The sequence below is a fragment of the Drosophila elegans genome, unplaced genomic scaffold (genome assembly GCF_018152505.1).
Source record: "Drosophila elegans isolate 14027-0461.03 unplaced genomic scaffold, ASM1815250v1 contig_397, whole genome shotgun sequence".
NCBI classification, from domain to species: Eukaryota; Metazoa; Arthropoda; class Insecta; order Diptera; family Drosophilidae; genus Drosophila; species Drosophila elegans.
In genome coordinates this window covers 2,486,445-2,514,095 of record NW_024545782.1, presented here as the reverse complement: position 1 = coordinate 2,514,095, position 27,651 = coordinate 2,486,445, and the positions used below count along the sequence as shown (strand labels likewise).

The 27,651-nt window shown below is 42.4% G+C and overlaps 1 protein-coding gene across 1 annotated transcript; it reads right to left on the bottom strand.

Annotated features, from left to right (window-relative positions):
* Positions 1–3,267: 3,267 nt before the first annotated feature.
* Positions 3,268–24,442, bottom strand: LOC108137812. Its single transcript, XM_017259727.2, has 4 exons — positions 23,917–24,442; positions 4,972–5,154; positions 4,799–4,908; positions 3,268–4,726 (listed from the first exon to the last, which is right to left on the bottom strand). The coding sequence occupies exons 2-4, from the start codon at positions 5,152–5,154 to the stop codon at positions 3,760–3,762; spliced, it is 1,260 nt and encodes a 419-aa protein (XP_017115216.1). The 5' UTR covers positions 23,917–24,442; the 3' UTR covers positions 3,268–3,759.
* Between the last annotated feature and the right edge of the window lie 3,209 nt (positions 24,443–27,651).

Sequence of the window (27,651 nt, the reverse complement as noted above, 5' to 3'; positions counted from 1 at the left end):
TCTGTTCAGCCGTCATTTAGAATCAAAGTACCCGTAAAATCGTCCTTCCTGGCTCTTTGAGATAATTTTTCTTGAAAACTAAGGGGGAAGGAGAAACTCCAATGATGAGGTCGTGTTTAGCACACCTACACTTATAAGAACTATATAGTCTCACCAATGTATTTTTTAGGGTGTTGCACAGTGCTACTAGTGTTGTTATATATACATAAATTTTAACGTTAAGAATACTAACTCAATCATATTTATTATTTTTCCCCCATTTACTCTTGCAGAGGGTATTATTATTTCGGTCAGTCAGTTTGCTACGCAGTGAATGAGACATTTCCAAACCGAAAAAAAATGATCAGCATCACTAGGAGATTCGATCTAAAGTATATACGGTCACGATAAGACATGTTAGACCGCAGGTGTTGGACTATGTCAGTGTGCATCGATTGTATCTGTCGGTAGACATAATCATTTTCGAAACATTTATATTATTTTAAAAATCGAGATAATATTTTAGAAGTTATATGCCTCTGCTCGGCCGCTGCTCTGCCGGTAATCGCTGCAGCAGAAGGACAGAACATGAAATAACATTCTAATGTTGGCTATACGGAGTGACAGATGGCGTCACTTAAACTTTGATTGTTTTGTAGATGAAATACTTAGTTTGAAGTTGGTTGGCTGAGTAACGCGTATCTAATAGTCGGGAAAATCGCCTGTAGGATGCTCTCTAGTTTTTTCATAAGCCAATGTCGAATTTCTCCTGTAGATAAGCAAATTTAAAGTAAGCGGTTATGAAAAAAACGCCTTACATCCCGAAATAAAATTATTTAACTTTAGAAAACAATTTCTTAAAAATCCTTTTTTAAATAAACTTTTCCTAGATTTAGAAAATGTTTTCAATATTTTAGAAATATTTTATATTATAATAGCGTTGAGCACAAAAAATTTGAAACATCAGGTACATCTTCGGAAATATTGACCAATTACTTTACCGCGTACGCACTGCTAGTCAATGTCAATGCCATCAATTTAAATGCTCATAATAATTAAAGTCCTTTTTAAAAAACGCAAAAACACATTAGTCAAGCTAGACAGACAGATTAAAAGTCGTTTTAAACTACCACATAAGCTACTGGGAACTTTTTATCGAACTCGGAGCATAATTGATCGGAATCCGACCGACCCACCAGAAACAGATGCCGAGTAATTTATGCAATGCCTTTTTAATTAAAACGCCAGGCAGCTTAACTCATTGACACTAAACTTGCTATTCGAATATGTCAGCATAGTGGAGTGGAGTGGAGTGCAGTGGAGGGTTGGGTCTGGTAATTCATAATTTTCCTGGGCCAGTGGAAATTAATTTGCTTTGTTTTAGCCATTGACACAAGCTTGGAGCTGAAGCTGAAGCGTGGGACGGATTACGAGTAGTTGGGGTGAAAAATTGCGCCAGTCACCGAAGTCAAGTGCAACAAGGCCCCGGGCGACGAGGACAACAAGAAGGAGGATCTGGGGTGAACATGTGCTTGGGTGCGCCTGTGGGCGGCATGTCCACTAATCCGATTAGTTGAGCAAAAATAACATTTTGACCAGGGGACGGTGAAAAGCGTGTACAAATTTACCTAACGGCTTATGGCAATTAGTCGAACGAGTTACGGGATGAAACTTTTATTCGGCTTTGTGCGAGTTTCCGTTGCGTGGGTGATTAGACAAGCGACTATGGTCGAAGCTAAGCTATTTTTATTCGGCCCGCTCATAGTTCGGGTTTCAATCTTGCACAAACAAAACTTTGCCCATATCCCGGCCATTTAGGGAAGTTTACACTCAGCCACGACCAGCGGTCCTGTTGAAAGTTAAGTGCCAAGTTTCCTCAACAAGTGGATTGAATTTGACAGAACAACTTGGGATTCGGTTTGGACAAGTGCCGACAGCAGAGCCAACTTCGGCCCGCCTCACACACAGTGTGTGCTCTTGAAATTAATTTGAATGAAATATATTGAGTGTAATGCGAAAGACAAATAAAACTCACACAAACTTTTCATTTCACTCTTGGCCAAGAGTGATTGCATCTTGGCCGGCAGGCTGGACCGAGAACAAAGTAAATTCGTTTTACCTGATGGATCCGATGGATCTGCCGGCTGTCCGGTTCTGTTTGCCTGGTAAGGGGTTTTTTTTTATTTCGATTTCTTTATTTTTGTAGGAGTGAAGTCCACACGGGGGTCTCCAGCCAACCGCCTGCTCTGCAGTCAAGCCGATGTGCCACCTATTCTGAAGAGTGAACAGGCTCTCAGGAAATCGACCAGAAATCAGAGGCTGCCTCGGCCACTCTGCGTGCATTTGCATACGCAAGTCCCCAACTGAATATCTAAGTACCCGGCCCCCAAATGACAGACAGTTATCTCGATTGCAACAGCCTTTGAAGTTTTGCTGATATTTAAGTGCAGGCACTGCATCCTGGCATAGACACACAGACATACAGACCTACAGACATACAGACATGGCCGAGGAAAAACAAATTTCACTCTGCAAATTTTAAATTCGACTTATAAAGTGCTTAAGTTATTACGCTGGCCAGCGGAGCAGAGCAGATTGTTTAGCATTTCCGCTTCCGTGTGCACAGCTGGGGCACTGGGCATTTCGACTGGACTCGGTTTGCATTTTTTATGAGCTCTGCAATTCTGTTTGGGTACGATTCCCGGACTTAATGTTTGGCCAAATGAGCAGACAACGACTAAACAAACTCTCGGTCCTCCAATCTGGGCAGCGAAACCCTTTTCCAGCTATTGTTTTAGGACGCAGCAAACGGGATTTGATTGGGAAATTTGTTGATTTTTAATTTGACCCAAAAGCGACCTTTGCTTAATAAATTAGTTCAAAGGACTCACAGCCGACCAGGGCTCCATGCCCCCTCGGCAGATGGCAGTTCTCGAACACTCTTGCGTTGTGTGAAAGTCCTCCGATCATTATGTAAAGTAAGCTCATTTAAAGAGAAAAGCTTATGGCTCGCAAAAATTACGCATACGCCGCATAAATCATTCACCGTAAGCCGGCACCGGAACGGAGGACGAGAATCCGGACCCGTCCGGCGCTGAAACACAAAATGCGTGGCTGGCCGCCTTAATTGCGGCCTATTTATATGGCCGTTTGGCCATATACGTGATTAACTTGCTTTTAATGCAATTAAAATGCACGGCAGAGCGCAGCCAAACTCAACTTAAGCCAGGTGAGTGCCAATTCGTAGCCCCAAAGGGTTCCCCATGCAAATGAATTCAACAAAATGCGTTTCGGCTTACGTAATTGGTGCTTATATTATCATTACAATATCTTTTGGTTTATACACGAAAGTTGGCCACAAGCCTCCAGGTTCTTACTCTTACTGAAGCTTTAGTTGCGGGACTAAAGCACTAAGCTATAGACTCCTTTGATTTGGGATTGTTAGCAGATGGTTTCTTTGCCCTACTCTAAGCATACGTGTTCATTGTTAGGGTTACAAAAACTAGACTAATCTTAACTAATCTTAGGATTCATTGTTATCAGGCCTAATTTCTATTTACACTCCCCCTCCCAACGCTTAAGCTACAAATGCATCTTTGGTCCTCGCCCTCGGAGCTTACAAAGTGACGATCTTGATTGTTTACTATAAGGGGTGTTTTTGTAAGTGTAGTTTCCTCTCTGTGACGGCGCTAAGATTGACTTTTTTCCATCGCTAATTCAAGTGTCATGCCACAAGGCTGTGTCGAGCTCCACAGGCTTCCTCCTCTGAAGCACACATCGCTACAGGTAGACAAAGTGTCCAAGTCCCTTGGCCGGGTTGTTGTTGACCGCCTCCGCCGCGAGCTTGACCTTGGGGGCCTTGCCGTTGGGGTCCTTCGCCTCGACCTCCGCCACGGGCACCAGTCTGCCGTAGACGCCGGCGGCGGCGAAGCGGGCGTTCATGTGGATGTCCAGGAGCTTCTTGTCCTTGCCCAGCGAGGAGAACGAGTGCGAGGCGGTGCGGATCTCGCGGATGTTGTACACGGGGCTGTAGGCGCGAGCGGGGGAGACGGACACGTTGACCAGCGACCGGCGCAGGGTGCACTCCGTGGAGGTGTCCGAGGAGCCGGAGCTGCTGGCCCACTCGTCCTCGTCCTCGGCGCCCTCGCTGCTGCTCCGGCTGCTGCAGCTGCGCAGATCCTCGGGCAGTGAGACATCCGACTCCAGGGAGAGTTCCAGCAGACTGCCGGCATCCTCCGCCTCCGCCTGCCTCGTGGTCATGGCCTCATTCATGCTGGCCAGCAGCTGGCGCCGGCGGGCGTAGTGGGGCGTCCGGCGCACCAGGAAGTGGCACTCCTCGCCCCGCTTCACCCGTTCGGCCTGGGTGCGCAGCGGCAGGTCGTCCGGGTGCAGCTTGCGCTGGCACTCCTGGCCGGGACACACCTCGTAGAGTGAGAAGGCCTCGACGGGATCGGGGGAGCCGTAGCAGCCGAGCAGCAGGTGGAGCAGCTCGTCGCTGGTGGTCTCCTCGCTGATGACCAGCGACTTGTACTGGGAGCTGGGCTGCAGCGCCGCCGTGTGGACGCGGATCAGGCCGCCCGGCCTCAGCTGCAGGCAGAAGCGGGACTCGCCTTTGGGGTGGCAGGCCTGCAGGATGGCCGGCCGGGTGTCCTCGTCCAGCACCAGGACGGTCTTCACGCCAGCCCGGCGCACAGCTACCTCCATGGAGAGGTAGAAGAGCCTCGGGTCGCGGTGTCGCATCTTGAGGCTGTTTTCAAATGTAAATGAAAGTTTAAATTAGAGCCGCATCGAAACACGTATGTGGATGCTATTCGCTTACCGTCTGAGCAGCTGGGCAATCACCTCCTTGCTGGTGGTGTCCCACTGAATCCCAAGCGTCTTGTACTCGATGTCGATCTTCAGGCAGTTGGTGTACACCTTGATTGTGGTCTGCGGGCGAGAAAGTTTGCATGAGTTCGGGCTCTCGAGGAGCGAAGGGCGTGGGGGACTCACCTGCGGCATTTGCTCGTTGAGGCTGGAGTAACTGGAGGCCCGGGAGGGCGTCCTCTGCAGGTCCGAGGGCGGCTCCGGACTGCCGCACATGGAGCTGGCGCACGAGGAGGCGTGGCTGGAGGAGCGGAGGGACACCGAGTCGGAGCGGTTCCGCAGCGGCGAGATCTGCACGTGCTTCAGCATCTGTGAAGTGGAGGAGGGAAAACCGAATGCGGGTAAGTCGTGTGGTTTACAGAGGCCCCAACTTCTGTCCCATTCATTATGAATGCTTCCCGGAACCCTCCACGAGCACTTGCTACTCCAAATGAAGCTGCCACATCCGTTCTGTTTGGCAAACGGGTACACAGAGAATAAATTATATAGTACTTCGATGGTTTCAGTGATTACTTCCCATTTCAACTTATAGAATGAGTCCCGGACTCTAAGAAATGTTAATGGATAACTACAAATGCCTTTCCCTTGTGCTCTGTGTAGTTTTAAATGTGGGCTTCCCCGTCCTGTAAGTACTTCCCCGATGAATGCAGCCACTTTCAGCCGCCGGCGCAAATTGAAGCATGTAAATGAAGGGGAAGATATTGAGGAGAAGGGTCCTCAGCCGAAGCATCTCTCGAAGCGAACAACAAGGGGGAGCAGTGGGGTGCGGGGATGATGTATTGAAATTAATAAAGGGTTCGCAGTGTCGCAGCCCCCATCGCTGCGGTTTCCAGTCTCCAGTCTTCAGTGTTCATGGCGGTGACAATGAGCCGTGAATGGGAGAAGTAGGGCGTGCATCGGGGAAATTGCCGCCTAACGTTTGATTGAAGGCCGTACCTAGCCGTACCCCACTAAACATCCACGATTTCCCCCATGTCCAGATGTCCCTATCCAACCAGGCATCGCAATTCATTGGGGGCGTGCCGCACAGTGAGTTGATGCAACCGGAAGTTGGTGGGATCTAGGCAGCTCTACATCCGGTTTTGCAACCCGCATAGAGCTCTCTCCATTTGAATGGTATTCATATGTAGACCTACAGTGGCTCACAGCTCATTTGATGCCGAGGTCATTTCATAGTTTAAGTGCTGTATCTTGGAAACTAAAGCTAAGAAAATGTGGGTCCTAAGTTTAAACAACAAATGGGGTAAGTTCTTTTTGAGAATAAACTACATAATTCCTTTTTTTTTGAGGTCTGAAGCGGGGTCTTTGCATCTTAATTTGTATTATACAAGAGTAAGATAACTTTAAATGTATTTAAGAAGTAGAGAAGCGAAATCAGTCACTTATCACAAGGAACTTATGCTCTAAAAGTCTTCGTTGCGCTTCACATTACAAATTCACGTTATCATGGAGATATAGGTGACATTCGTTTTCGAAAAGGTTGGAGATTTCATAGAACTCAGAGATACCTCTATAATTGTTTGGTTCCCTTTTTACGAAAAGTTTTAGCAAGTGTTTGCTTATTTGTTAGGAGCTAATGGTTGAATATAATACTTAATCAAAAAAGATTTAGCCTCAAAAGCGGAGTTCTATATTTAGATTAAATCAAATTTATTTTGGGCTTCTAACTTGCATTGCTGTAGTCAAATATATATTACAATACAATATAGAGTATATAAGTGAGTATAGCTAGTCCGTATATTTTTCTCTATCGCTTATGTGGGCGTCTCGTTTTTATTGCTGAGCAAGCTTGTGGCAAAGATGTTCTTCCAGCTCAATCACTTGGATTGGTCTGGAGCCAAGCAGCATTTAATTAAAATGTATAAAGTTCGGGAATATGGCTGCGATGATTTCGAGCTCCCACACTATTCATTATAACCGGAATCCAAATGGCAGTCTCTGGAGCAATTGAACCGCAGCGAACCAGCATTAAATTTCCACGGTCGCTGGAGCGATGCAGGCTGCGTCAGTTGTGACTGTGAATCGCGACTGAGAGTTGTGACTGTCGGGGAACAGTGACGAGGGGAGAACAGTGACGGGGGGCGAGTGACGAGGGGCGAGTGGCGAGGGGCGAGGGGCGAGTGGAGAGGGGACCACTCAAGTGCGGCAGACTGCTGTTCCCGCAATTAGCGGCTAATGTTGCATAGTTTCCCGCCAAAATGGCACTCGGGTCACTGCGAAATTGAACCATCATCTATGTTATATCGCAAATACTTGGAAAATCCCAAACTGAGAAACTAAATTTGATAAGAGTAATTTGTAATCATGATGAATTTATATTGCTTCTTGGGTCTTTTTATAACGGATCTTGTTTCAGCGATAACTCGAAAGGCGGGCAGAGTAATAAACGAATTTGGGGTCACCGGAGAACACTTCAGTACCTCCCCATTGCAAAGCAACTAAATTAATTCCCACTCGAAGGAACCAAAGACAAATCGAATCAAGTTTTAAGCCAAGGATGGGAAAAATGACAGAAGGAAGCCAAGAAAATATATTTAATGTGAAATTGAATGAGAGTTTCGCATAAAATTGTATAGCCCTCTGGGCTGCGCGCATAAGTTGAAAGTAAAAGATGCGAGGAAAATTGGTTGCCCGGCGGGAAAGCAAAAAATGTTAATGGGATCTCGTGTGAGGTGACAAAGGCAGGAGGAGCAGCTATTTGCCATTTGAGTGGATGTTAGTGTAGGATTTACAGCCTTGACCTCTCATTGAGTTGCTTAGCCCTAGTTTTGACAGAGACACTATGCCCCAAACTTTTCCAATTATGCCATCGATGCCGGCGGCCCTTAAAGTGCTGGAAAAGTCGCATAAATTCCGCAGGGCAATACAACGTGGCCAGAGACACTGACAGAGCGAAACGGGGCAGTAAGTAAGTGGCAGTCAGACATTACAGAACTTACAACTGCTGGCAAGCAACAAAAGAGGCAATAAAAAGCATCTGCAGACGGGAGTCGGATACTGAAAGATGCTCAGAACTTGCGAGGAATGTTTTAATTTCAACTTCTCGGCGAGGAAATCGTAAGCGTTTCCCTCCAAGGAGATGACAGCATCACTCACGGTTGAGTCGAGCTCTATGGTTTCTGCGCGAAGAATTGTTTTCAAGTACTAACAGATTCGTTTATAACAAGTTTTGCCTGCAACTAAAAAAGGGGGCGACACGACTCATACACCATGCTAGAAATAACACTTCTCCTTTAACGTGCGATGGCTCACGCATTCATATCTAACTGCCGCCCCCAGTATGGCACGAAACACTAAGGCTTTTCAGTTTCAAGAGTCATAAAACTGCACCCTGACATTCAACAGAAATACATGTCCTTGAACTTGTTGCTGAAAAGCGCAAACTTTTTAGTTACCGATACATATCAGCGACCTTATCGGCACGGAAGAGGGGCTGTGTCCTTTATCATTTTCACACATTCGGAAGGCAAAACAAACAAAAAAGGATTATTGATTGAACTACCCCAGCTGCGAATGGAGCCAGAAAATACTTTCATGGCCAGCCGACTAGAAAAAGGGACCCAAAACACAGTTCGGCGACTAAAGAATTTTTCCCCCCAAGAACAAGGAAGATACTTTAAGTGCGAAAAGGCACGCTCAGGGGTTTTCCGAATAACTGGGCTGACGTGTCTGATAAGATTTGAATGCCCTCTTACGTGGGCTTTATAAATCAAAGACAGGAGCCAGGAGGTGGGATGGATGGGGTCCTGACAAACGGCAACAACCTCAAAGCATTTGCCAAATGTTGCCATCATCATTTCCGACGCCTTCGTTGTCCTCTCCTTTCTCCTGGCGGAGACAACAAATTTGAAGAAGATGAAAAATTACTGATGAACAACGCAGAGGCAACGGGGCAGAAAATGTTTGGCTGCAACACATGAGTCAATGTGTGTAAACACACATGTTTTCCCTCAACATTTTGATTAAGCATCGTATTTTTAAATGTTAATTACGGCATGAGAAATATTTTCCAGCCTTAGTACCTCGTTTAAGTCGTGCTAACCATTTCCGTTGGTGAGTTTATGCAAATTTATAAGCTCAGGCTCATTTGCAAATAAATATGTTGAAAACGAAATCAAGCCAGTGAATAAATGTGACAGCTCATGTAAATTGGTTGGACTCTGACTGAAAAATGACAGAAAACAATATTTAAATAACCTTGCTACACACTCTTAAAAATAATAGACTTCGACTTCAATTTGGGCAGATTTTAGACTAAGAAAAAAAGCTGTTTCAAGAACAGTTTGCCCATGAATATAGAAAGTCATTTATGGCGGAAGTGGCAAAAGATCCAATTTAATATTTATCAAAGGTTGAAAACGAAGGTAGTTTATTTTGAGTGTAGTTTTGAATCACATGTCGCATTTACATATACCATGTGTGCTTACTTGCATATTTAATGCACTTGCCACACGACGGGAAATTTGATTGAAGAGGCCACTGCATTCGCTGTTAAAGCTCATTGGCGTTTTTTCTTCAATTTAATTGATGAGATTGACGTGCAAAAGTCAATTAAGCTAACCGTTTTAATGGCGAGTGGCTTACTGAGAAAGACCCTTGTGATTGGACCCTTTTTGGATACATTGTTTGGGCCTATTTGCCTCGATACCCACCGAAGCGTTGCCATCTATTTTCAACTCTCTGGCTTCTTGCCGCTTTTATTTTTTCATTTACTTAGCTTATTCTTAGTTGAGTGATTTTCGGTGTTTCGCTTTACGGTTAATTTATGCGCAGCCTCTTTGGATTTTTTATTAGCGACTTTGCTTATATTTTAAGCTTTCCAAGCGAGTGTGGGCTAATAGCTTTATGGGAAACCGCTAAGTACAAAAGTTAAATGCTGAAACTGGGAAATTCTGGCTAAGTTATTGATATAGTTTTTCGTAGCCCAGCTTGCGGTTCAAACTTTAAATTGCGTCAGTTAAAATAACAAACGAAACGAAACACCCGCAAAACCTCCACCAGCCGTGAAAATTAATACAAACAACAAGGAACAAAAAACGTGTGGTCTAATTTCGTAGTGCCGTCATAAAATAAAAGCCCCACTAAATGTTCGGAAAAAATTAGTTTCTGTCTCACTAACATTTATTGTGCAGTACTTAGTACCCTGATCCTCCTCCTTAACAATTTTTGTTGCCTTCTGCTGTTTTTGTAAGCCGCTTAGCCGCCCAGTTTATCATGCCATTAAAAAGTGTTGCACAGTAGTAAAAGGAGCTGGGGCCGCGGAAGCGTCCAAAGTCAAACAACAGCATCGAAATTAAATTTCGCTCTATCAACTTTTTGCCTCAACGCCCGGCAGGGGGTTAATTCAGAAGCGATTCTTTTAAGCTGTTAATTGGGGAACTGCTGGGTTCGGTTTTGTTCCGCTGATGCCGCAGAGTCTTTTGTTTCCGTTTGAGCATAAAAGCCTTTAAAGCGCATTACATTAAGCGTGGCGCTGCTCATTAAAATGTTAGCCGCGAAATTAAGACCTGGCTCGGACTTCAACAGATGCTAAATGTGGAAAAATGGAAAGCAAAATGCAGAGTGCAGAATGCAAAATACAGAATGCTGCCAACTACTGGATGGGGCTCTAACACCAAGGCTGCCGCTCAAAATAGAGTCAAAAGGGCAAAAAGTGCAGCAGTCGAGCTCGAAGCGAAATTAAGAGTAGCGCGTTCAACAAAGAGCAATTGTGGCTGCAAGTTATCGCAACGGAGCGAATTTAACATCTTTCACAGCTTCTCCCGCAGTGAAAGTGGAGCTCTACACTACTACAAATTATTTATATCTGCTTTTGACGTTTTTATTAGCTCAGTTTGTAGAAAAACAAAAAAAATAAAAATAAAACATAAAACAAAAAAAAGGAAAAAGGAAAAAGCAAAAAAAAACTTAACTAGTTAGATAAAAGCAGTAAGTTTAAGATGCAGATTTTATCATAGACGTGTAATATTTAGAAATAACTTCCTTTCATTTCGAGCTTTTTTCTGAATGAAAAATCTTGTTTATTATGTATTATTCCTCACGGGTTTTGTGCCATTTGTTTTATTACTATCCGTATTTTCCAGCATCAACATTCGCTGCTGGGGGCTAACGTTTTTAGCTTATTTAAGCAGCGCCCTTTCGAGAACACAGGTTACTTTACCACCCGTCCAGTTATTATGCAAAACAAGAGCGGGCAGATTAACATGCCAGCTAGCCCCTCCGTAAGCGTACTGGGAAATTATTTTTTGGGAACTATGTAAGCATAAAGTGAGAGGTGAACGCAGTGCCCAGCGGGGAAAGCATTTGTTCAAGGACCCAGGGATGCGTAGATGTTGTCGCCATGTCAAAACGGCACACGGAAGCCTGCACATGCAACAACGGATGCGGATGCGGATGCCGGAGTGCGAGTGCGAGTGCGGATGCTGATGCGGATGCGGATGCGAGTGGAAGGGAAAACGGCGGCTACACATGTCGGCAATGACAGCAGAGATAATTTCCAATTATTTAGAGCATACTTTTGGGCAACCAATTTTCCATTACCCCTTTCCAGTAATGGTGTTTGAAATGTGTGGTGTGGTCAACTAACAGCAATGACACGATGCTGTCGCTGTGGATGCAACATTTGCTGCGTTTTTGTCACCTCATCATTTGCATACATTGCTGCATTTCGAATGGAATTTATTCCCAGGTCGATAATATATGTATTCTCCGCTTTACTAAGTCTGAATTTCAATATTTGTGACATTTAATGCTCCCAATTTTAATTAAATGCCTATGATGATGATGGTTAATGATATTTATATTAAAAGTTATTATTAAAATGCTTCAAGTGGTACAAACTCTGTGGAGCGAACTCTACTACCAATCTTTGTTTTTCAGCTTAGCCTCTGAATTAATACGATAAATGCAGCTCATTGTTTGCTAGACAAACTTCGTTAGTAATGCCTTTGTAAATCATTTTAGAACAAAGCCGAAAGGCAACTTGTACAATGCACGAATTACCATTTCAGCACAGCAATTTTCCTCATAGGATAGGTGAGCCCACACACAGGCATCCTTTTGCTCATAAATTGCACATTTTAAAAGTGTCGTAAATTTTGCGTAGGTGAGAGAATCCACTACGAAATTGAATCGAATGCAGTGGAGCATTGGCATGCACACCCACCCTCAGAATTTTGTAGAGTTTTCCTTTGCTCATGCCAAAGTTACACATTCTGTGTTTATGCGATGACAATTTCTAGCAATCATTTCATGAAATGGGGGAATGACACTTCCTGTAGTTACTTACACACGAAAGTTTATGCGTAAAATGTTGATGCGCAACCAACTTAACTCTCTATAATTGGGGTGGCAACGCCAGACGCAAAAGCCCACAATTAAAGCCAAATATAAATTAAATTCTTCTTGGCTTTAATTCACTTATTGTTTTTGACTCCACTCAGCGGCATAGCTAATCAGTTTTCATGTTCGCTTTGGCGATGGTCAAAATAGTAACAATCAGCCAAAATAATAACATTGCCAGAGGTGCCAGACATGTAAATTAAGTTGGGACATTATGAGACACGTCTGGGGTCTCTGATAATGTTATTTCCATTCTTCTGTATCGCACAAGCAGTGGCAATCTTGATTTCACGTATTCAAAAATTCATGAAATTCATCGCATAAACATAGTAACAGATGCCCAGCACACACGTGTAAGGAGGCACGCCCAATTCGCCATTGCATACTTTAGAGCGAAAAGTTTTCGGTCTGTCATAAATTCAACTGGCACTCCTGCAGCATATGCATTGGAGGTGGTCGTAAGGCCAAAGAGTTAGGACTCCACTAATAATTGCACAGGATTTATGTTTAATTTTCCGTAAGTTATGCCCCTTCGAACATAATAAATTATAATACGAGCCATTACCGATAATGGTTGCGTATTTATTTTCCTGTTCTCCAAAAATTTGTCTTTGCTGTGACTAACTCCTTGCTATCTAATATTCCTCTGTCACTATGAAGTCTTTGCTGAGTGTATAAGTGGTGCGTTAAGATAAACCAGCGACTTGTTGGAGTGCATCCTAGACACATCGAACAGGAAGTGGAATCGTTTGGCATAACTTCCCAGTCATTAGCAGCGGCAATTTGGGGACAGAACAGAAGCGGACACTTCCGCTGGATGCTGGCAACCTGTTGGCTGCGGGGAAACGTGTTCCGAGCGAAGGAATGGCCTGCCCCATGCATTCTTTGCGATATGATTTATAGCTGCTGCGATGGTTTTGCATCGACCCATGCTGAAAACTGGTTCGAAATGCATTCGGCATCCGGTAGCTGGCAAAGAAAAACAGAAAATTCCAACGTTATGCTAAACTATGCTGGATATGTTTGAATTGTTGCCTTGCTACCTATATTTACTCGTTTTACTCGTGTGTGGAGTGAGCTTGGAGGAGGCAGATTCTGATTTGATTGTACATTTGGCACAGCAATCAGGGGCGGGATAATTGGACTCCTCGGAGCTGGCACTTCTGCAGCAGACATCCCTTGTTGTCGCTCATCCTTTGCCTTTCTACCGAATGTGGCAATCCCTCAAATTGACGTGGCTCTCTGCACGTGCCATCAATTGGTGGATGCCACACCCACACCCACACCCCCACCCACACGACCACTTCTTCCACACTAAGGAACGAGTATCACCAAAATAAAGTAAGCACACTGCCTTAATGGCCTTAAATTTTGGTTAGACTACCTGCCTTTTAAAAGTCAAAGAAAATATAAAATCCAAACATTTATATGTGGTTCCACGAGCCAGAGCCAAGTTGGTTAATAAGGTTTTTCAGCCAAGTCTCGCCACACGCTCCAATGAAGACAAACTAAGGTTCTGTCTGGTGTGTGTAGGGAAATGGAGACTTGCATTAATTTTCCCCGGCTTCCTACTCAAGGTTTTTGGTAGGTGTGGAGCGTGTGGAAAACAGGAAATGTACGCATTAATAGTGGCAAGTGCAGTCGGAAATTCAATTAGATGGCAGTAAGAACATACAGTTAACTGTAAGCCTTTCCTCCAGGGAACTGCAACGTAGGCTCTTAGAAAAGTAAATAATATAAATGTCTCTCCTAACTTGCAACCTCAATTTGGGTTTCGGGTTGAACTGCAATTCCCACACATTTGCCACTTTACTGTGCACATCCTTTCGAATTACCTGACAAAAATGTGAGGCATTTCATTTCATTCTGTTCCTTTAACAAGTGGTCCGAAAAAATTCGTATAATATAAAATACTTCAAATGCGCTTGTCCTCTCCGTCTCACTGTCACTTCGCTCCGCTTCCTTTGTTTCTGGCCATTGGCATCGGGCACTATTTGCTGTCAAATTATTTGCTCAGGAATTTAAGACTATTAAATGGAGAGCAACGCTTTCAACCGCTGTCGCATTACGCAAACGTACACTCTTATACCCATGTTTTCGCTATACATACAGATGTGCAGAGGTTTGCATACAATTTTTGGCCTGCCTCGCGAACAAAACCAACAAAGGCCCTAACACACAAGGGAAAAGCCTCGATCCAAAGGTAAACAAGCCGCCAAAGGAGCCAGCAAACCCAGGAGGGCGAAATCTGGGGCAAAAAATATGGAAAGGGCTTTGGGTCTCTGCCATCTCAGCTATTAATTTTTATTTGTCTTGTCACTTCAAGCATGCCGGCAAGTTGCCTGTTGCTGGGCGGAGCGCAGTTCGAATTACCCTATAATGGCATTTCAGCCCTATAAAACTATGTAGCTGTCAGCTGTGTTTATCTCGAACGAAAAGGAAATGAAGTTAGTCAAGTTTTTTATACCTTATAGGTACATCTTCTTTTATACAATATAAATATTATATTACAAACTACACTCTACTATATTGCTTTCATGTTGGGAACAGCTTTAAGTGCCCAATGAAAAGGTTTGTTTCCTAAAGACTATATATGGCCGATTGATACTTACTATACCTTAGATAATAAACTACAGTCAGTACAGTTAATAATATAACCCCTTTATTTGTAGTTTTGTTTCTATACCGAAGAGCCTAAAAGCATAGTCTTAAGCTCTTAATTTTAAACCACCTAAAAGGAAAGAAATATCTATTAAGATAGTGAAAAAAGTTTTTTAAAGTTTGTTTCTCTGCGTCTTAGTGGCAACTAAACCCAACACATTATTTTTTCAATGCAATAGAAAACTATTCATTTGAAAATATATAAATTGGAAATGGCCCGGAACTTGGTGTATATTTAAGCCGGACAAAAATGCCTCTGAATACTTGTGCATATACCGTCCTCGAGAACATTTCCCACAACATTAATCAATCAAGAGGATGACCGCCATGCAAAGTGCAACCTGCCACCGTTTCCCTGGCCAGTTTCCCAGGGCCACGCGACAGCTGCCACTGGGTGCGCATTATGGAAAAGCATATGGGAAAATCAGCAGCAAAAACCGGCGTGTAGGAAACGCAGTTCTGGGCATCTGAACATCGGCAAAACAATCTCGCCACGCACATATGCCGTGGCCTCGCCAACATCCATCCATCGCATCCATGAGATTCACTTGATACGGCGAGTGGAAGCTGAGCTGGCAGCTGACTTGCAGTCCTTCGCTGCATCCATATATCCACATCCACATCCATATCCATAGATAGCGATAGTGCAGTGTGGGAATTTCGCTATGAGAAAACGAGGCAGGTCCCAGCTGCCTTTGTTGAGCTGAGATCTCTTGAGGCAGCAGGTAGCAGTGCTGTGCGTGTGCATGTGCATGTGCACAACATGTGGAAAGAGCAGCATGGAAATGTGGAAATGTGGAAATGCCGATGATGTTTGGTGATGTTTTGGTTGCCTAGCACTGAGAAATCCGGTTCGTGTTTGAGGAAATCGGCGGCCACTTTGATTGTGGAGCCATTTAAATGAATCCCACACCCAAATGTGATCCAAATGTCGCTTCCGGTTCGGATGCGGCCGAGCCCCACTGTGCCTTCTGTGGGATCCTCGACAGGACAGAGTTCGGAGGTCAGATGCTGCCAACAAGATTCGTTTAGTGCGCATTGTACGCCCTTTGTCTCAGGCCAACGCCCACAATTTGGAGGGCAAACAGAGCCGAACGAAAGGTGTGAAAAGAGGTGTGCTTATCTTTCTGGGCAAAGGGCCCATGTTGTCAGAGCCTAAGGTTGATGCATAGCCCACGATAAGGACCAAGCTGACAGGGAGCTCTATGCCGTCTTAAAACTGCTGACTTCTTAACATGTTCATGGCATTACAACGCTGGAAGGTTACGTAGCACCAGCACATCGGCTTTGTATTATGAGAATAATGGTTTAGGTAGGATTTTGTAAATCATCGCCGTCTTTAGCACGAATTTCATTAAGTCTAGATTCAATTGTCATCACACAAGTTCCATAATCCCGTCTTCTTAGACATTCACTTCCTTGCATCGATATATGTCTGCTGGCATGGTTCTACGACCAATTAGATTTTTATTCCTTTCTTAGTTACCAATAACTCGCTCTCATTAAGGGCCCTTGCTTCCTGTCGTAGCCACAAAAAGAAGTTCACCGATAGTTTTCATTCCTCTTTTTGTAGTGGCAAGTCAAAGGAAATTTATGAACTGTTCACAGAATGTTTGGTAAGCGATATTTTGTCAACTGGACAATTTGTCGGCATGAGTGGACAGAATGCTTTGTATTCGAGTCTGTATCCAGACATTTCATTTATTGCGGGCAACGCCCGGCAGGAAGCTGATGTGTCTGGGCCCCAGAAAATATGTTTTGTGTAACTATTCTATTCATACGGCCATAAATTACTGGAAGCCGGGAACGACTCTAGGGCCAAACTGGCCCCTAGTACATTTTCCAGTATTTTAATGAGCTTTTCTCATACATTTTGGCGGAGGCATTTTGCCATTTCGCCTGTGGCCGTGTTTCTTGGAAGCTGCAAATTAAACTAAACTGGTTTTCGGTTTTCTGAATTCCAAAAATTGAAAACCAACAACGATATTAAATTTTGTTCGCTAAGTACTAATGGAATCACGCCGTATCAGAATCCCAGCTTAAGTTAACTATAGCTGCTAATGGATTTAGTGCGAATTGTTCTACTATGCCAACAATATTAACCATGACGAGCTTTGATCCCTCTGTCGTTAACCAGCAATTGTGTAAAATATGCACCCAGAGAAAAAACATGGTAAGTCAAAATATTTTCACTTTGTATTAAATAAATTACATTAAGTTGTTTCAAGTTTATTTTCAGTAAGTTTATATTTTGAAAATAAATTTAACATTCAAATACTTTAATGTTTAATTTTACTATGCAGTTTTTCTCTGGGTGTAGCAGCCAATGCTAGATATGTATCAGCCTAAGAACCACAACGAACTAAAAAACAGACTAAAAAACCAACTATTAAAACGAAATCGAAGAGCACACTAAGTAAACTTTGCGCTACGTAGTTAAATTGTATAATAAGAAGTGTAAATGTTTGTGAACAGCGGCAACCTTGAATGCAAAATGTTCAGGAGATATGAGACTAGGAGCGTAACTGAATGTCGTACCAAACATGGTCCACCAAGAAGACCGCTGACTAAGTTCACCTCTGACTAAGTACGGATTGCTGGGCGAGGGGCGAGGGGGGGGTGTAAGTAAACAGCTCCATTCAGCGCCATTTGTCACGCTTCGACGTGCTGGTGCAGCACACGTCGCAGACGACGACAGATCACAGATCACAGATCAGAGATCTTAGTCACATGCGCAGGTTGGTGCAGTTACTGGCGGTCTTTGACTCGCGCTTTGCCTGCGCTCTTCCGCGTCCACCAGCCAGGTGGGTACTCGAGGCGGCTTTGGAAGAAGGTGATTGGCCCCGCCAATTTTGTTGCCATTACGCGTGGAAAATGAGTTTGCAGCATCCGACTTGATGGGACTGGGTGCAAGGCAAAAAGTTGCCACGCCGGTATTTAGTGCAAGCAGGCTGGCTTTGAGCAATAACAGCATTAACCGTTCATGCTGCTTGCCCCTGACATCTTCCTGGCCATGTCGGAAGCTGGCCAATAGTCACTCTCAGGCAGGTTTACTTTAAGCCGCGTTCAAATCGGCGAAAAACCACAATGAAAGCGTAGCGGGTAATCTCAGTGTGGCAATCAATTGAGCTCAATTGCTGTTCAATTAATTAATCAATTATGCGTTTTTCATAATGCGCATTAATGTGATTTATTGTGGACGTAGAACAGAACTTTTTGCTACTTGAATGAATATTGCCAGGCAACAAAAACGGAAGTACATGTTCAACAGTTCATTATTACGAACATAAGGGGCACTTCGGGTGATGTTTAATCAATATTTGTTCATGGAATGGTCAAAATGTACCATTCGAGTGATTAATCTTTTTCGATGGACTTACGCTTAGTACTGGACCGAGTTTTTACAACCTTCGAAGAGCATTCAATGGCAGTTGAACGAATTTAAATTGCATTAAAATCTATCAGCTGGTCATCCCATATTGTTGAAATTAATTAAAATTTACAAAAGGGACGCAAAGGCGTAGTGCATTTACCCGATGCAGTTACTCCATGCACTGTTTTAAATATTTCATTCTGCGTTTTGTTTACGTGGATCCATATAAAACTCTCCATAAATCTGTTAAAATTCTGTAATATTTCATCGAGTTTCTCCCCCTTCAAACTGCTTGCAAACTGAAAACGCTGGCCGCCTCATAAATTTTGAATATACCAAAAAAAAACAAACAATAGAGCAGGCTCCGGCAAGCCGAAGTTTATACACCCTGGCAGAATATCAAAACAGAAGTAACGATTTGGTCGAGTGGCCCAACTGTAAAATACTCTATAAAATGTGAATCAATTTTAGGATAACGCCATTTTAATTTATAAGCCTAATTTCTCGAAGTGACAATGTTTTCCCGGAAATTACTACCCTCTGCAAGGGTATAGAAATGTATAAACTTAAAAAAGCTTGCGGCTCTGCGCGGAAATTATAAATTCAAAGAAAAAGCGTTCGGTTCTTTTTTATTCCGCTTTTGGCTGATTTACACAATTACCAAGAGCAAGCGATATTTCGATTTCGTTTTTCCATAGAAGCCGGCCAGGTATTGTACTTTACTGCAGTTTTTGCGGTTGTCGATAAATTATTCCAACATGGCTCTAGCGACAAAACGTTTTTGTGCCGTTTATTTTGGATAGTTTTAAACTGGCTCTTTAAAATGGCAAACCCATTTAGTTTTATACAAAGGCCTTTTTCCCAGTTGAAACGGCAAGGTCGATTATTGTCTTTGATGCGACCGGCACAAAAACGAATTATTTCCATACAAATTGCGCATTTGTTTCGGATAAATCAGCTAAAAATACTACACAATTTATTGTCCCACACTTGAAGCGTTTTCCCACTAATGCCTTCCCAGTCACAACAGCCTTAAACTAATAATTAAATGCGCTTGGCCCTAAAAAACCAACATGCCACTGCAACGTGCCTCGCCCTAATGAAGTTATGAGCTGCGGGAGGAATCGGGTGCTCAACCGGGGGCTGCCATATTTATTTTCGACGTCACTCTTTCAGGCAAACTCCATAAATATGCTGAAAGCTGAAAGAGGCTTCCACTTAAGCGCCGACAATTAATATTTTCCATATTTCTCATGTTCTTTGCTGAGCTGCATTCCCCCTTTGTTTTGTTCGTCGGAGTGTCGATTAAGTTGCTTTAATTTTAAGCAGCCCTCTATATTTAGAAGCCTCTGCGATACATGGTTTATCTTACGGGGGAGGCGGCTGCAAGATGGATCTGTGGCAGCCGATGCACGATAAGCATAATGAATATACATACAAGCACTTGTGTTCATGGGGGTGATTCACATCCATTTGTGGAGCAGCAGCTTGCTGAGGTTCAAGGCACTGTATCCGCGAGCTGAGAGCTGATACCGCCAAAGTGCTGGTGGATATCGTTGCCATTGGCCTGCCCAAAGTACTCCCAGTGCCGGCCACAATCTCGGAAAACGGGCCAACGTCGGTCCAAAGAAGATCCGAAAAAAGCAAAGGGTCAGAGAAGTTGCCAAAACGATTCACACACAAATTTGCAATCGCACAATTAAGTCGCCTGGGGCTTCCTGCAGCCCCACTTTCTGGAGCGTATATGGTGTGCCAACGAAGACGTCAACTTGTCATTCGGCAGCAGTGGACAAGTGCCCGGCTGGAGCGACAGTAACGGCCTTTAAGTTGGTTAATTTATCATGACTAGTGGCGGCAGAGGGGCAGTGGACAGTGGACAGTGTACAGTGGACAAAAAATGCAATTGCGACGAGAGTGTAGTTTTTTTTCGGCTCGGCATTTTTGTGCCAAGTGTTTTTCATTTGGCCGCCATGGCACTGACTGATGTACCCAAATTAATAACGCTCAAATAGAGCTTCAAAGTGGATAAGCGATTGGGCTTTTTATTCAGCTCAGTACAGAGTTGTTTTTTAATCCTTTCCCGGCGTTAAGCTGGTGAGTTTCCGGCCTTTAGCCCTCTTTTTGCCCCCGACCATTGGGCGCTACACGCATATTGATTACCAGGTAGTCGAAACCAGCTGGGAATCGGGGGGCTACGAGCGATTTAGGGGCGAGCAAAGTTGCATCTGCAGGGGCAGTTAATGAATCCCAGCTTGTCCAGGAGTGAGTCAATCAACTCGAAGTCCCAACATTCCGCGTTCCCACAGTGCATTAAGCCAGTGACCAAGCAAGCAGCAAATTCCTGTCCCAGGATAGGACCTGGGAAGCAGCCAGCAACTGCAAAATCAACGGCAACAAACTCACTTGCGGTTGCATTTTGCGGTTTGCGCCAGCTTGTTTAGTACATGTACATTAACAAAGGCGAGCCACAGAAGCAAACTTCTTTTTGGCGTGAGAATTTGTCGCATTCTGAGGTGGGCGACTGGAAGCACGTGTTTCCATCCGGCGGGGAAAGTAAGACTCGGGAACGATTTCCCACCCGATAGGCTGCCCACTGCGAGATACATTTCGCAGTTAGACTTACGGTCGAACGAAAGTTTTACGAGGCCTTAGCCCAAAATGAAAGGTTAACAGAAGCGACTTGCAACTGACCTTAATGGATCATCCGATCTGCTGTGAAAAGTGAGAAAAGCGAAGGGAGGAAACCACACTTCGAAAGTTCGAGATAAGCATATTTGGTCGTAAAACAAGGTAGATAACCTAATAAAGGAAAAGTTAAGATTGCAATCATAAAAAAATTCAAGGGGTTCTCTCAACTTCTGATCTTTGTATCACGAGAGGTTAGCTTTCTTCTTGAAGACTGATTTCCATTGCTCCGGCACATTCCTCACGCTGATTTCGCAGTTATTTATCTAAAATTCAAGTCCGCTACACTGATAAAAAAGACTTAGTTCCTCCAAATAGGAACTATTTAAAAATCTATTTCATGCAACTTAATATGCATTGTATTTAATTTAGGATTTAATATATTATTTAAATATGAATTATATAATTGGTAGTTAAACATTCAGATATTTGTTTTTACTTTTTCATTTTGTGTCAGTGTCCAAATGACTAATGCTAGTTTCACTGAAAGTCAAATCAATAGCGAATCACTTAGCACCAATTCGTCTATGTCTAATCGTTTCGAATTATACACTGTAGTTTCAGAGAAAACTAGTTGCCATGAGGCGCTTAAATTGTTTAACGGGTTGCCGAGCGCAAACAAACAGTAAGTTAACAGTGTTTGTGTACTTTAGTTTTTGTTAATTAATTGTTAACAAAACAAAATGTTTACAAAAAATATCAGTGGAGAGCAGCAGACAGAAAAACGGCAAGTAAAAGCGCCAATAACAGTTTTTGCTGACATTGTGCCATAATTTAAAATAAAGAAGTCGCAGGTAATTTTTTCATTTCGCTGCCTAACTTGTTTATTGAATTTTAAAGTCGCTGAATCAGTATGGTTTTCACTGTAATTCAGTCAAGTTAGCACGAAACGTTAAACGATCATGCAATCCATAATAAAAGAAACAGAAAAACCCCGATTCGGAATATTTCTCAGTATAAGCTCAATAATAAGGTGTTGAAAACTACTTAACCTATTGCAATTCATTTGGTTATGATAAAGCGAGATAATTCTTAAGTGTATAGTCGGGGTATTGTATTGCTTTAATTTCATATGTGAAAAAAATAATAAAATGTAATATAAATCTCAGTATGTGATAAATATCATAAATAATTAAATGTTTCTTTTTTTGTCGTAGTAAAAGTACCTCTCAGATACAGTAAGCTTAAGTTCGGGGGCACAATTTAATGTCGATTTCACAATTTGCTTGTCAATTGTCTTTTCACTGAGTGCGCGGGTGTGTCTTTGGTAAGATGGAGACACAATAGACTTTTAGTGTACCTAACTGTATATGGAAAAAAGCAACTTCCTCAATCCATAAAGCCAGTAATAAATTACCGAAAGGAATTATTCAAATAGTTGGTCGTCTATTCTTTGCGATGAGCACCATAAAACTAGAAATATGGAAAAAAACAACGTAACCACTCAAGTTTTCAGAAGAAATCTAAATAGAATCGCCTTCCTAACACAAAGTGCTTAGTACGAATTAATATGTACACATCTCAGTCAACTCCAAATGCCAAGATCTCCAGCGAAAGATATATGACCCTTTTGCCGGACCACACTCAATTTCCCCCCAACCTCTCCTTCATCTTTTAATCAATGGACCTCAGTGAGCTGCTTCCTTGTAAAACGGTCATGGTAAGTACGTGCAATATGAAGACTAAATGAGGCGAATATCCTCTCATGGCTCACGTATCTCCAACCCAACAGACCAAAAATCAGCAAAGCACGGATTTTAGAGTCCTACCTGTTACCAATAACGAAAAAGGCGCTACGCCGAAGGAAACCGCACTTGACAGTAGCACACGAGCAGGTAGTCCCTTAAGCCACTTTCTTTCTCACGTAGCCTCCAAAACTCGGGATCGGAGCGCAGCAGACTTAGCCCTCTAAGGGACATTGTTCTTGTGCATTTCCTCTTTAATTAGACAAATAGAAACTAACAATGACAAAGATACGTGCTTGGTATGTAAAGTCTTCTGCTCATCAATAACAAAACGAAACTATGCTTACATACGTTGAGAGGGCAGGAAAGCAATTCAAAATCAATAGTTGTGGTTACGATGAAAATGTCAGTAAAATTGCGAGAAAGTGAAGCTAAGACACCTCGTGTTGAATGTTTTATAACCAAGCCAAACCACATTGCACGAATTTCCCAGCTTATAAACATTGTCGTTGCTTCTGGTGGGAAATACAAATATTTTATTGTTTCTCAGGAACTCAGATTTACTCGTTAAATTCGCATTAATTAGCAGCCCTGGCTCAAAGGCCAAATCAAATGATAAACTTGTTTATCCGATTTTTGATTTTCAAATCGGAGCACACAAATGAGCGTCATTGTTAAACTGAGCGATAATATTCATTTGTGTTCAAAACAACAGAGACCGAATATCTCACACAAATCTGAGAGATATTCATCAAATTAAAGTTAAAGTCGAGACGCTATTTTTGTGTCATTTATAGTCGACCAACAAGCCAACTCAGACTAATTAAGGAAATCCCTCGACCGAGCAATATACATGAAATTTGTATGCATTTCAAAAAGCTGGGAAGTTTTTTGCCACATGTGTGGCCTCTAATGCAAATTTGAAATATTGCATAAAAATGCTGAGCAAATTGTTGAATTGCAGATTTACGGTTGTGCAGTTTTCTGAGTCCAAGAACCGGACAATGATGTTCAGAAAGTCCGTATTTGCATTATAATGGCCTAGATGACCTCGTGGAAGGAGGAAATGAGTTGACATTTTGGTTTCCGTTGCGGGGTTCAATCAACCCCAGATCAGAGATCTTATCGCAATTCAATAATTAAGTAACAGGCAAATTGGCTGAGAAAATTCTTGACTTTCACCAAAGTGCGAAGAAAGCCGATCGAACAAAACTAAATCTTGTTTCCCAATCAAACTTTCTAGAGGATTCGATTATTGGGCCGCAGCGAAAACTGGGCTACACTCAATGGACCATAGTGATCGAGATCCACAGATCTGGGGCTTACCTCAAAGCAAAAGAGATTTGTATCCAAATGAGTTTTATGTGTAATCCCAAGACTTTTCAGTCCGACTTTGATGGATGGCGGAAAACGAAGTCCGGCGAAGACAAGACAAGGTCGCACTGTTTTTGTTTCTGTTTCTGTTTCTGCCTCGTTTGTTTTTACGGCCCTTTGGCTGGTATTAAGTTATCAAGCACTCCGCTGTACTTTGCATGCACGGTGCATTCTTTCGCGTATCCACTGCCAAAGGTGCGTAAGTGTTCCCTGCGAAGGGCGGCGGCACTGGGGGAAACAGGTGCACTTGGAAGACAGGTGCAGTGATTTTTATTTAGCCATGCTCTTTCGATTTCTTCTGAATTTGTTCACATATGTATTGGCTTGCGGACCAACTTTATTTTTGACCCGGGCACACATTCACTTTCGTTCAGATGAGCTCGCTTCCGTAAGCTAGTTCACTAAGAATTTTTGTTTCGGAGCGGAGAAGCGGCGAAGACCGCATTCGACAGTGTTTACAGGCGCAATGACATACCCGCTTAAATAAACGCGTCAGATACTCAAACTCACAGATACAACATGTGCTGCTCCGCGGCCAACAACAGCAACATAACAGAAATGTTAAGACTAACAGACGCAATGAAGCCGCAACGCTAGCGTCTGCGAGGTCTAACCCGCTGAGAGTGCTATTCAGCCGAGAGAAAGAGCGCAGAGAGCAAGTGTCCATGGCTATGGCTAGTGAGCGTGAGAGCGAATCGAACTAAGCTGTATGTGTGTGGGTGCTCGCTCTCTCGCCCTCACCACACTGAGAGAAAAACCATCGTACTTTAAGCATGTTTACATTTTAAGTCATGAGTAATTTTTTCCTGTTCCAAATTTAAAACATTTTACTGTATAATTTCATTTTTACAAACAACTTGTGTGGATCGATAACATCCTATCGGCAAGCGAATTTTAATGCCCTAAATATATTCATTCATAAGAACTCCCAAATCCTTGTTGTGCTCCAATGAAATTCAGAGAATAGTAAAGTAAATAAAATAAATACGATACTTGTGACTTTGGGGAAAAGTTAATGGCTTATAAGTGAGCCAGTGTGGGTTGGTTCTCGAAGTGTCGTCCGTGGGCGAGCGAGCGGGCGAACTAGTTCAGTCTGCCGTTTGCTCACTTCTGAGAGAGGAAAACTGGTTTCCAATCAGACGTTGCCGACATGTGGGTTTCCTCGTGAAAATCTGCTTTGGGGATTGGTGACGAGGGGAAGGAGGGTCGCAGTCGCGGTCGAGCGACGCCGGATGGGCTTGGGCAGAGCTAAATGACCAAAGTTGAAGGGCGAGGCGCGGCAAAGAGTTTTCGGATTGCGAGGCCTGTGTTAAAACAATATGTTCTTTATGCATCAAGCTTTTACAAATAATAGGATTCTTGTACTGATTTTAAAGTACCCATTTTTGTAAGTTTTAAGGAAAATAAGACTAAAAGCCAGCCATTGCAGCTATTACAAAAATGAAATTTAATCAAAACGACTATTGATTTTTATCCAAATAAGTTTAAAAACAGTAAAGTTATAATGATTATCCCATGAATTATTTGATCTTTCATCTTCAAGAAAAAGTTATACAATTAATTTATGTTGTCGGACCTTCGGTTTTAGCAATTATCCAACACTAGCATCTATATAAGAAGATATTTTAAGAATGATCTATGTCTATTAATATAAGCTATCGAGATAAAATATAAACAGGGGAAAAACAGTATTTTTACTTTTGAAAAAATGGTACCATAGGAACAATTTTCAGTATAATATTTGAATTAGGATGTCCATTTGCGCCGGAAAATCAAGATTTGATCTCTGGAGAATTTCGTCGATTTAAATTTTTAAGCCAGTCTAACAAGCAGTTAAAATCTTTAAAGCGGCAAAAAATGAAAACATTGAATTTTATTTTTTTTTTTAATTAAAATTTGTTATTAGAACATCAGAAAAAAGGGATTTTGATGGAACAACTATTATTACAGAAGATTTATTTTTTCCGACTGGGTGACTTTTTTTTCTTACATGAGTGTCAATGCCAAATGTGCAATTATATTTACCACAAACTTATTTTACCTGTTTAAAATATAAAATAACAAAACTCAGCATAAAAAGCTGGGTATCACAGAAAACTGCTGATTCTTAAGAAGATTATGGAACATTTTTGCGAAGAATATGTAATTTGATTTTATTATTTTTAGTATAAAAAACTCGAGTTCTCTAGAAGAGGATAACCCCACCGTTATATATTTTTTACAATGGTCTTTTTTGATTATTGTAAATTAACTTAATTTATTCTTGACAACAAAAAAAGGATGCAAATTGATGACGTAATAAACTCGAATTTACCCCCAAGCCAATGATACAAATTTCTGGTGGGTTACTACTTCTAGATTACGTGTATACCACAGTACTCTACATTTTTAAGGTATTTTTATTACTTTTCCATTTAATAATGATTTTTATACGTACTTAGTAGCTACAGAACCATATGAATAAATTTTAGACGTTTTTTTTCTAGCTCCTCCAATAGCGAAATGATGTACCTTCAACTTTAAACACAATTAACATGAATGCCCCGAACTTTGGCCAAGTCCAAATGAATAAAAAGAAAGTTCAAGCGTCAAACGAAATATTCAATTCCGACAATGTCTTGGATTGTGTGGTTGGGTTTTCTGCCTCGATTTATTTGGTTCAAACATAACAGAAACAACGACGAAAAGCAAAAGTTGAAAAATTAATTATGGCAAAATAAAAAGTTCAAAAATTATTAATGAAAGTGAAATTATCATCAACGAACCGAACAGCGATATATATATGCTTGCTCGATAATTTACGAGAAAAGTTAAGTTCATTAGATTTTGATAGATGAAGATGATGAGTGCTGTCGGTGATGGATTTGCGGAGTTGTGAAAAATATGGACAAAAAATGCGGAACCAATTTTATTTGTTTGCCTTTTAAGAGTGATTTAATTAGCTTGAGCACGGAACCTTATGCAACTGACCCGGGGCAGTAATAAAGAATTCATGAATCAGACCCTAATTAGAGGACGTCGTTTAGCAAATTAAAACACACTGAAGCAGTTAGCAACTCGCATAAAAAGAGCTGTTGAAGGTGTGAAATCGTGGCAATAAACCTAAGTCAGTAAATCAATGACCTTTCAGTGATCTTGACTGACCCTGTTGTAATAAGCCATAAGGGTATCAAAGTTTGCCTCGACTGCAGGGTACAAAATTACATCTTGTTGCTAAATGGCATTTCTCAGCCCAACGGTTAAACACTTGTCGGGAACAATGTGGACATGAAAATGGTATCATAGCACGCTTTTCACACAACCGTGTGAAAAGTATACACTGGCCCAGTTGGGAGGTTCTTTGCTCCCCTCCAGATCAGCGGCAGAAAACTGGGAGTCGAGTATCGAGATGAAGACGGAGAAGCTATATGCTCCAGTTACAGAAGTCGGTGCGCGGTAACACACGGAATGTTTGCCCAGCTCAAATACAGTAAGACCTACAAAACTGCGATGGAACATGTATATAAGCAATTGCCATTGAATTTGTTCCCTATTTTTTAAACATGAAACTTTTGAGGTTCTCTCGAAGTCGATTCAGCCTGTAGCAGGCAGCTTTAATTGCAGACTCAGCGTAGCCGGCTGCAAGTTAATGGCCAATGGTCAGCAGCTGCCTCAGCCAAAACAGACGTGCTCCAATTGTAAACAAAA

Excerpts from the sequence above, each read along its gene's own strand:
- LOC108137812 (XM_017259727.2), bottom strand. The coding sequence starts at position 5,154 with ATGCTGAAGCACGTGCAGATCTCGCCGCTGCGGAACCGCTCCGACTCG. Across the intron at positions 4,909-4,971 it reads TCAACGAGCAAATGCCGCAG|ACCACAATCAAGGTGTACAC; the intron begins GTGAGTCCCCCA and ends TCTCGCCCGCAG. Across the intron at positions 4,727-4,798 it reads ATTGCCCAGCTGCTCAGACG|CCTCAAGATGCGACACCGCG; the intron begins GTAAGCGAATAG and ends ATTTGAAAACAG.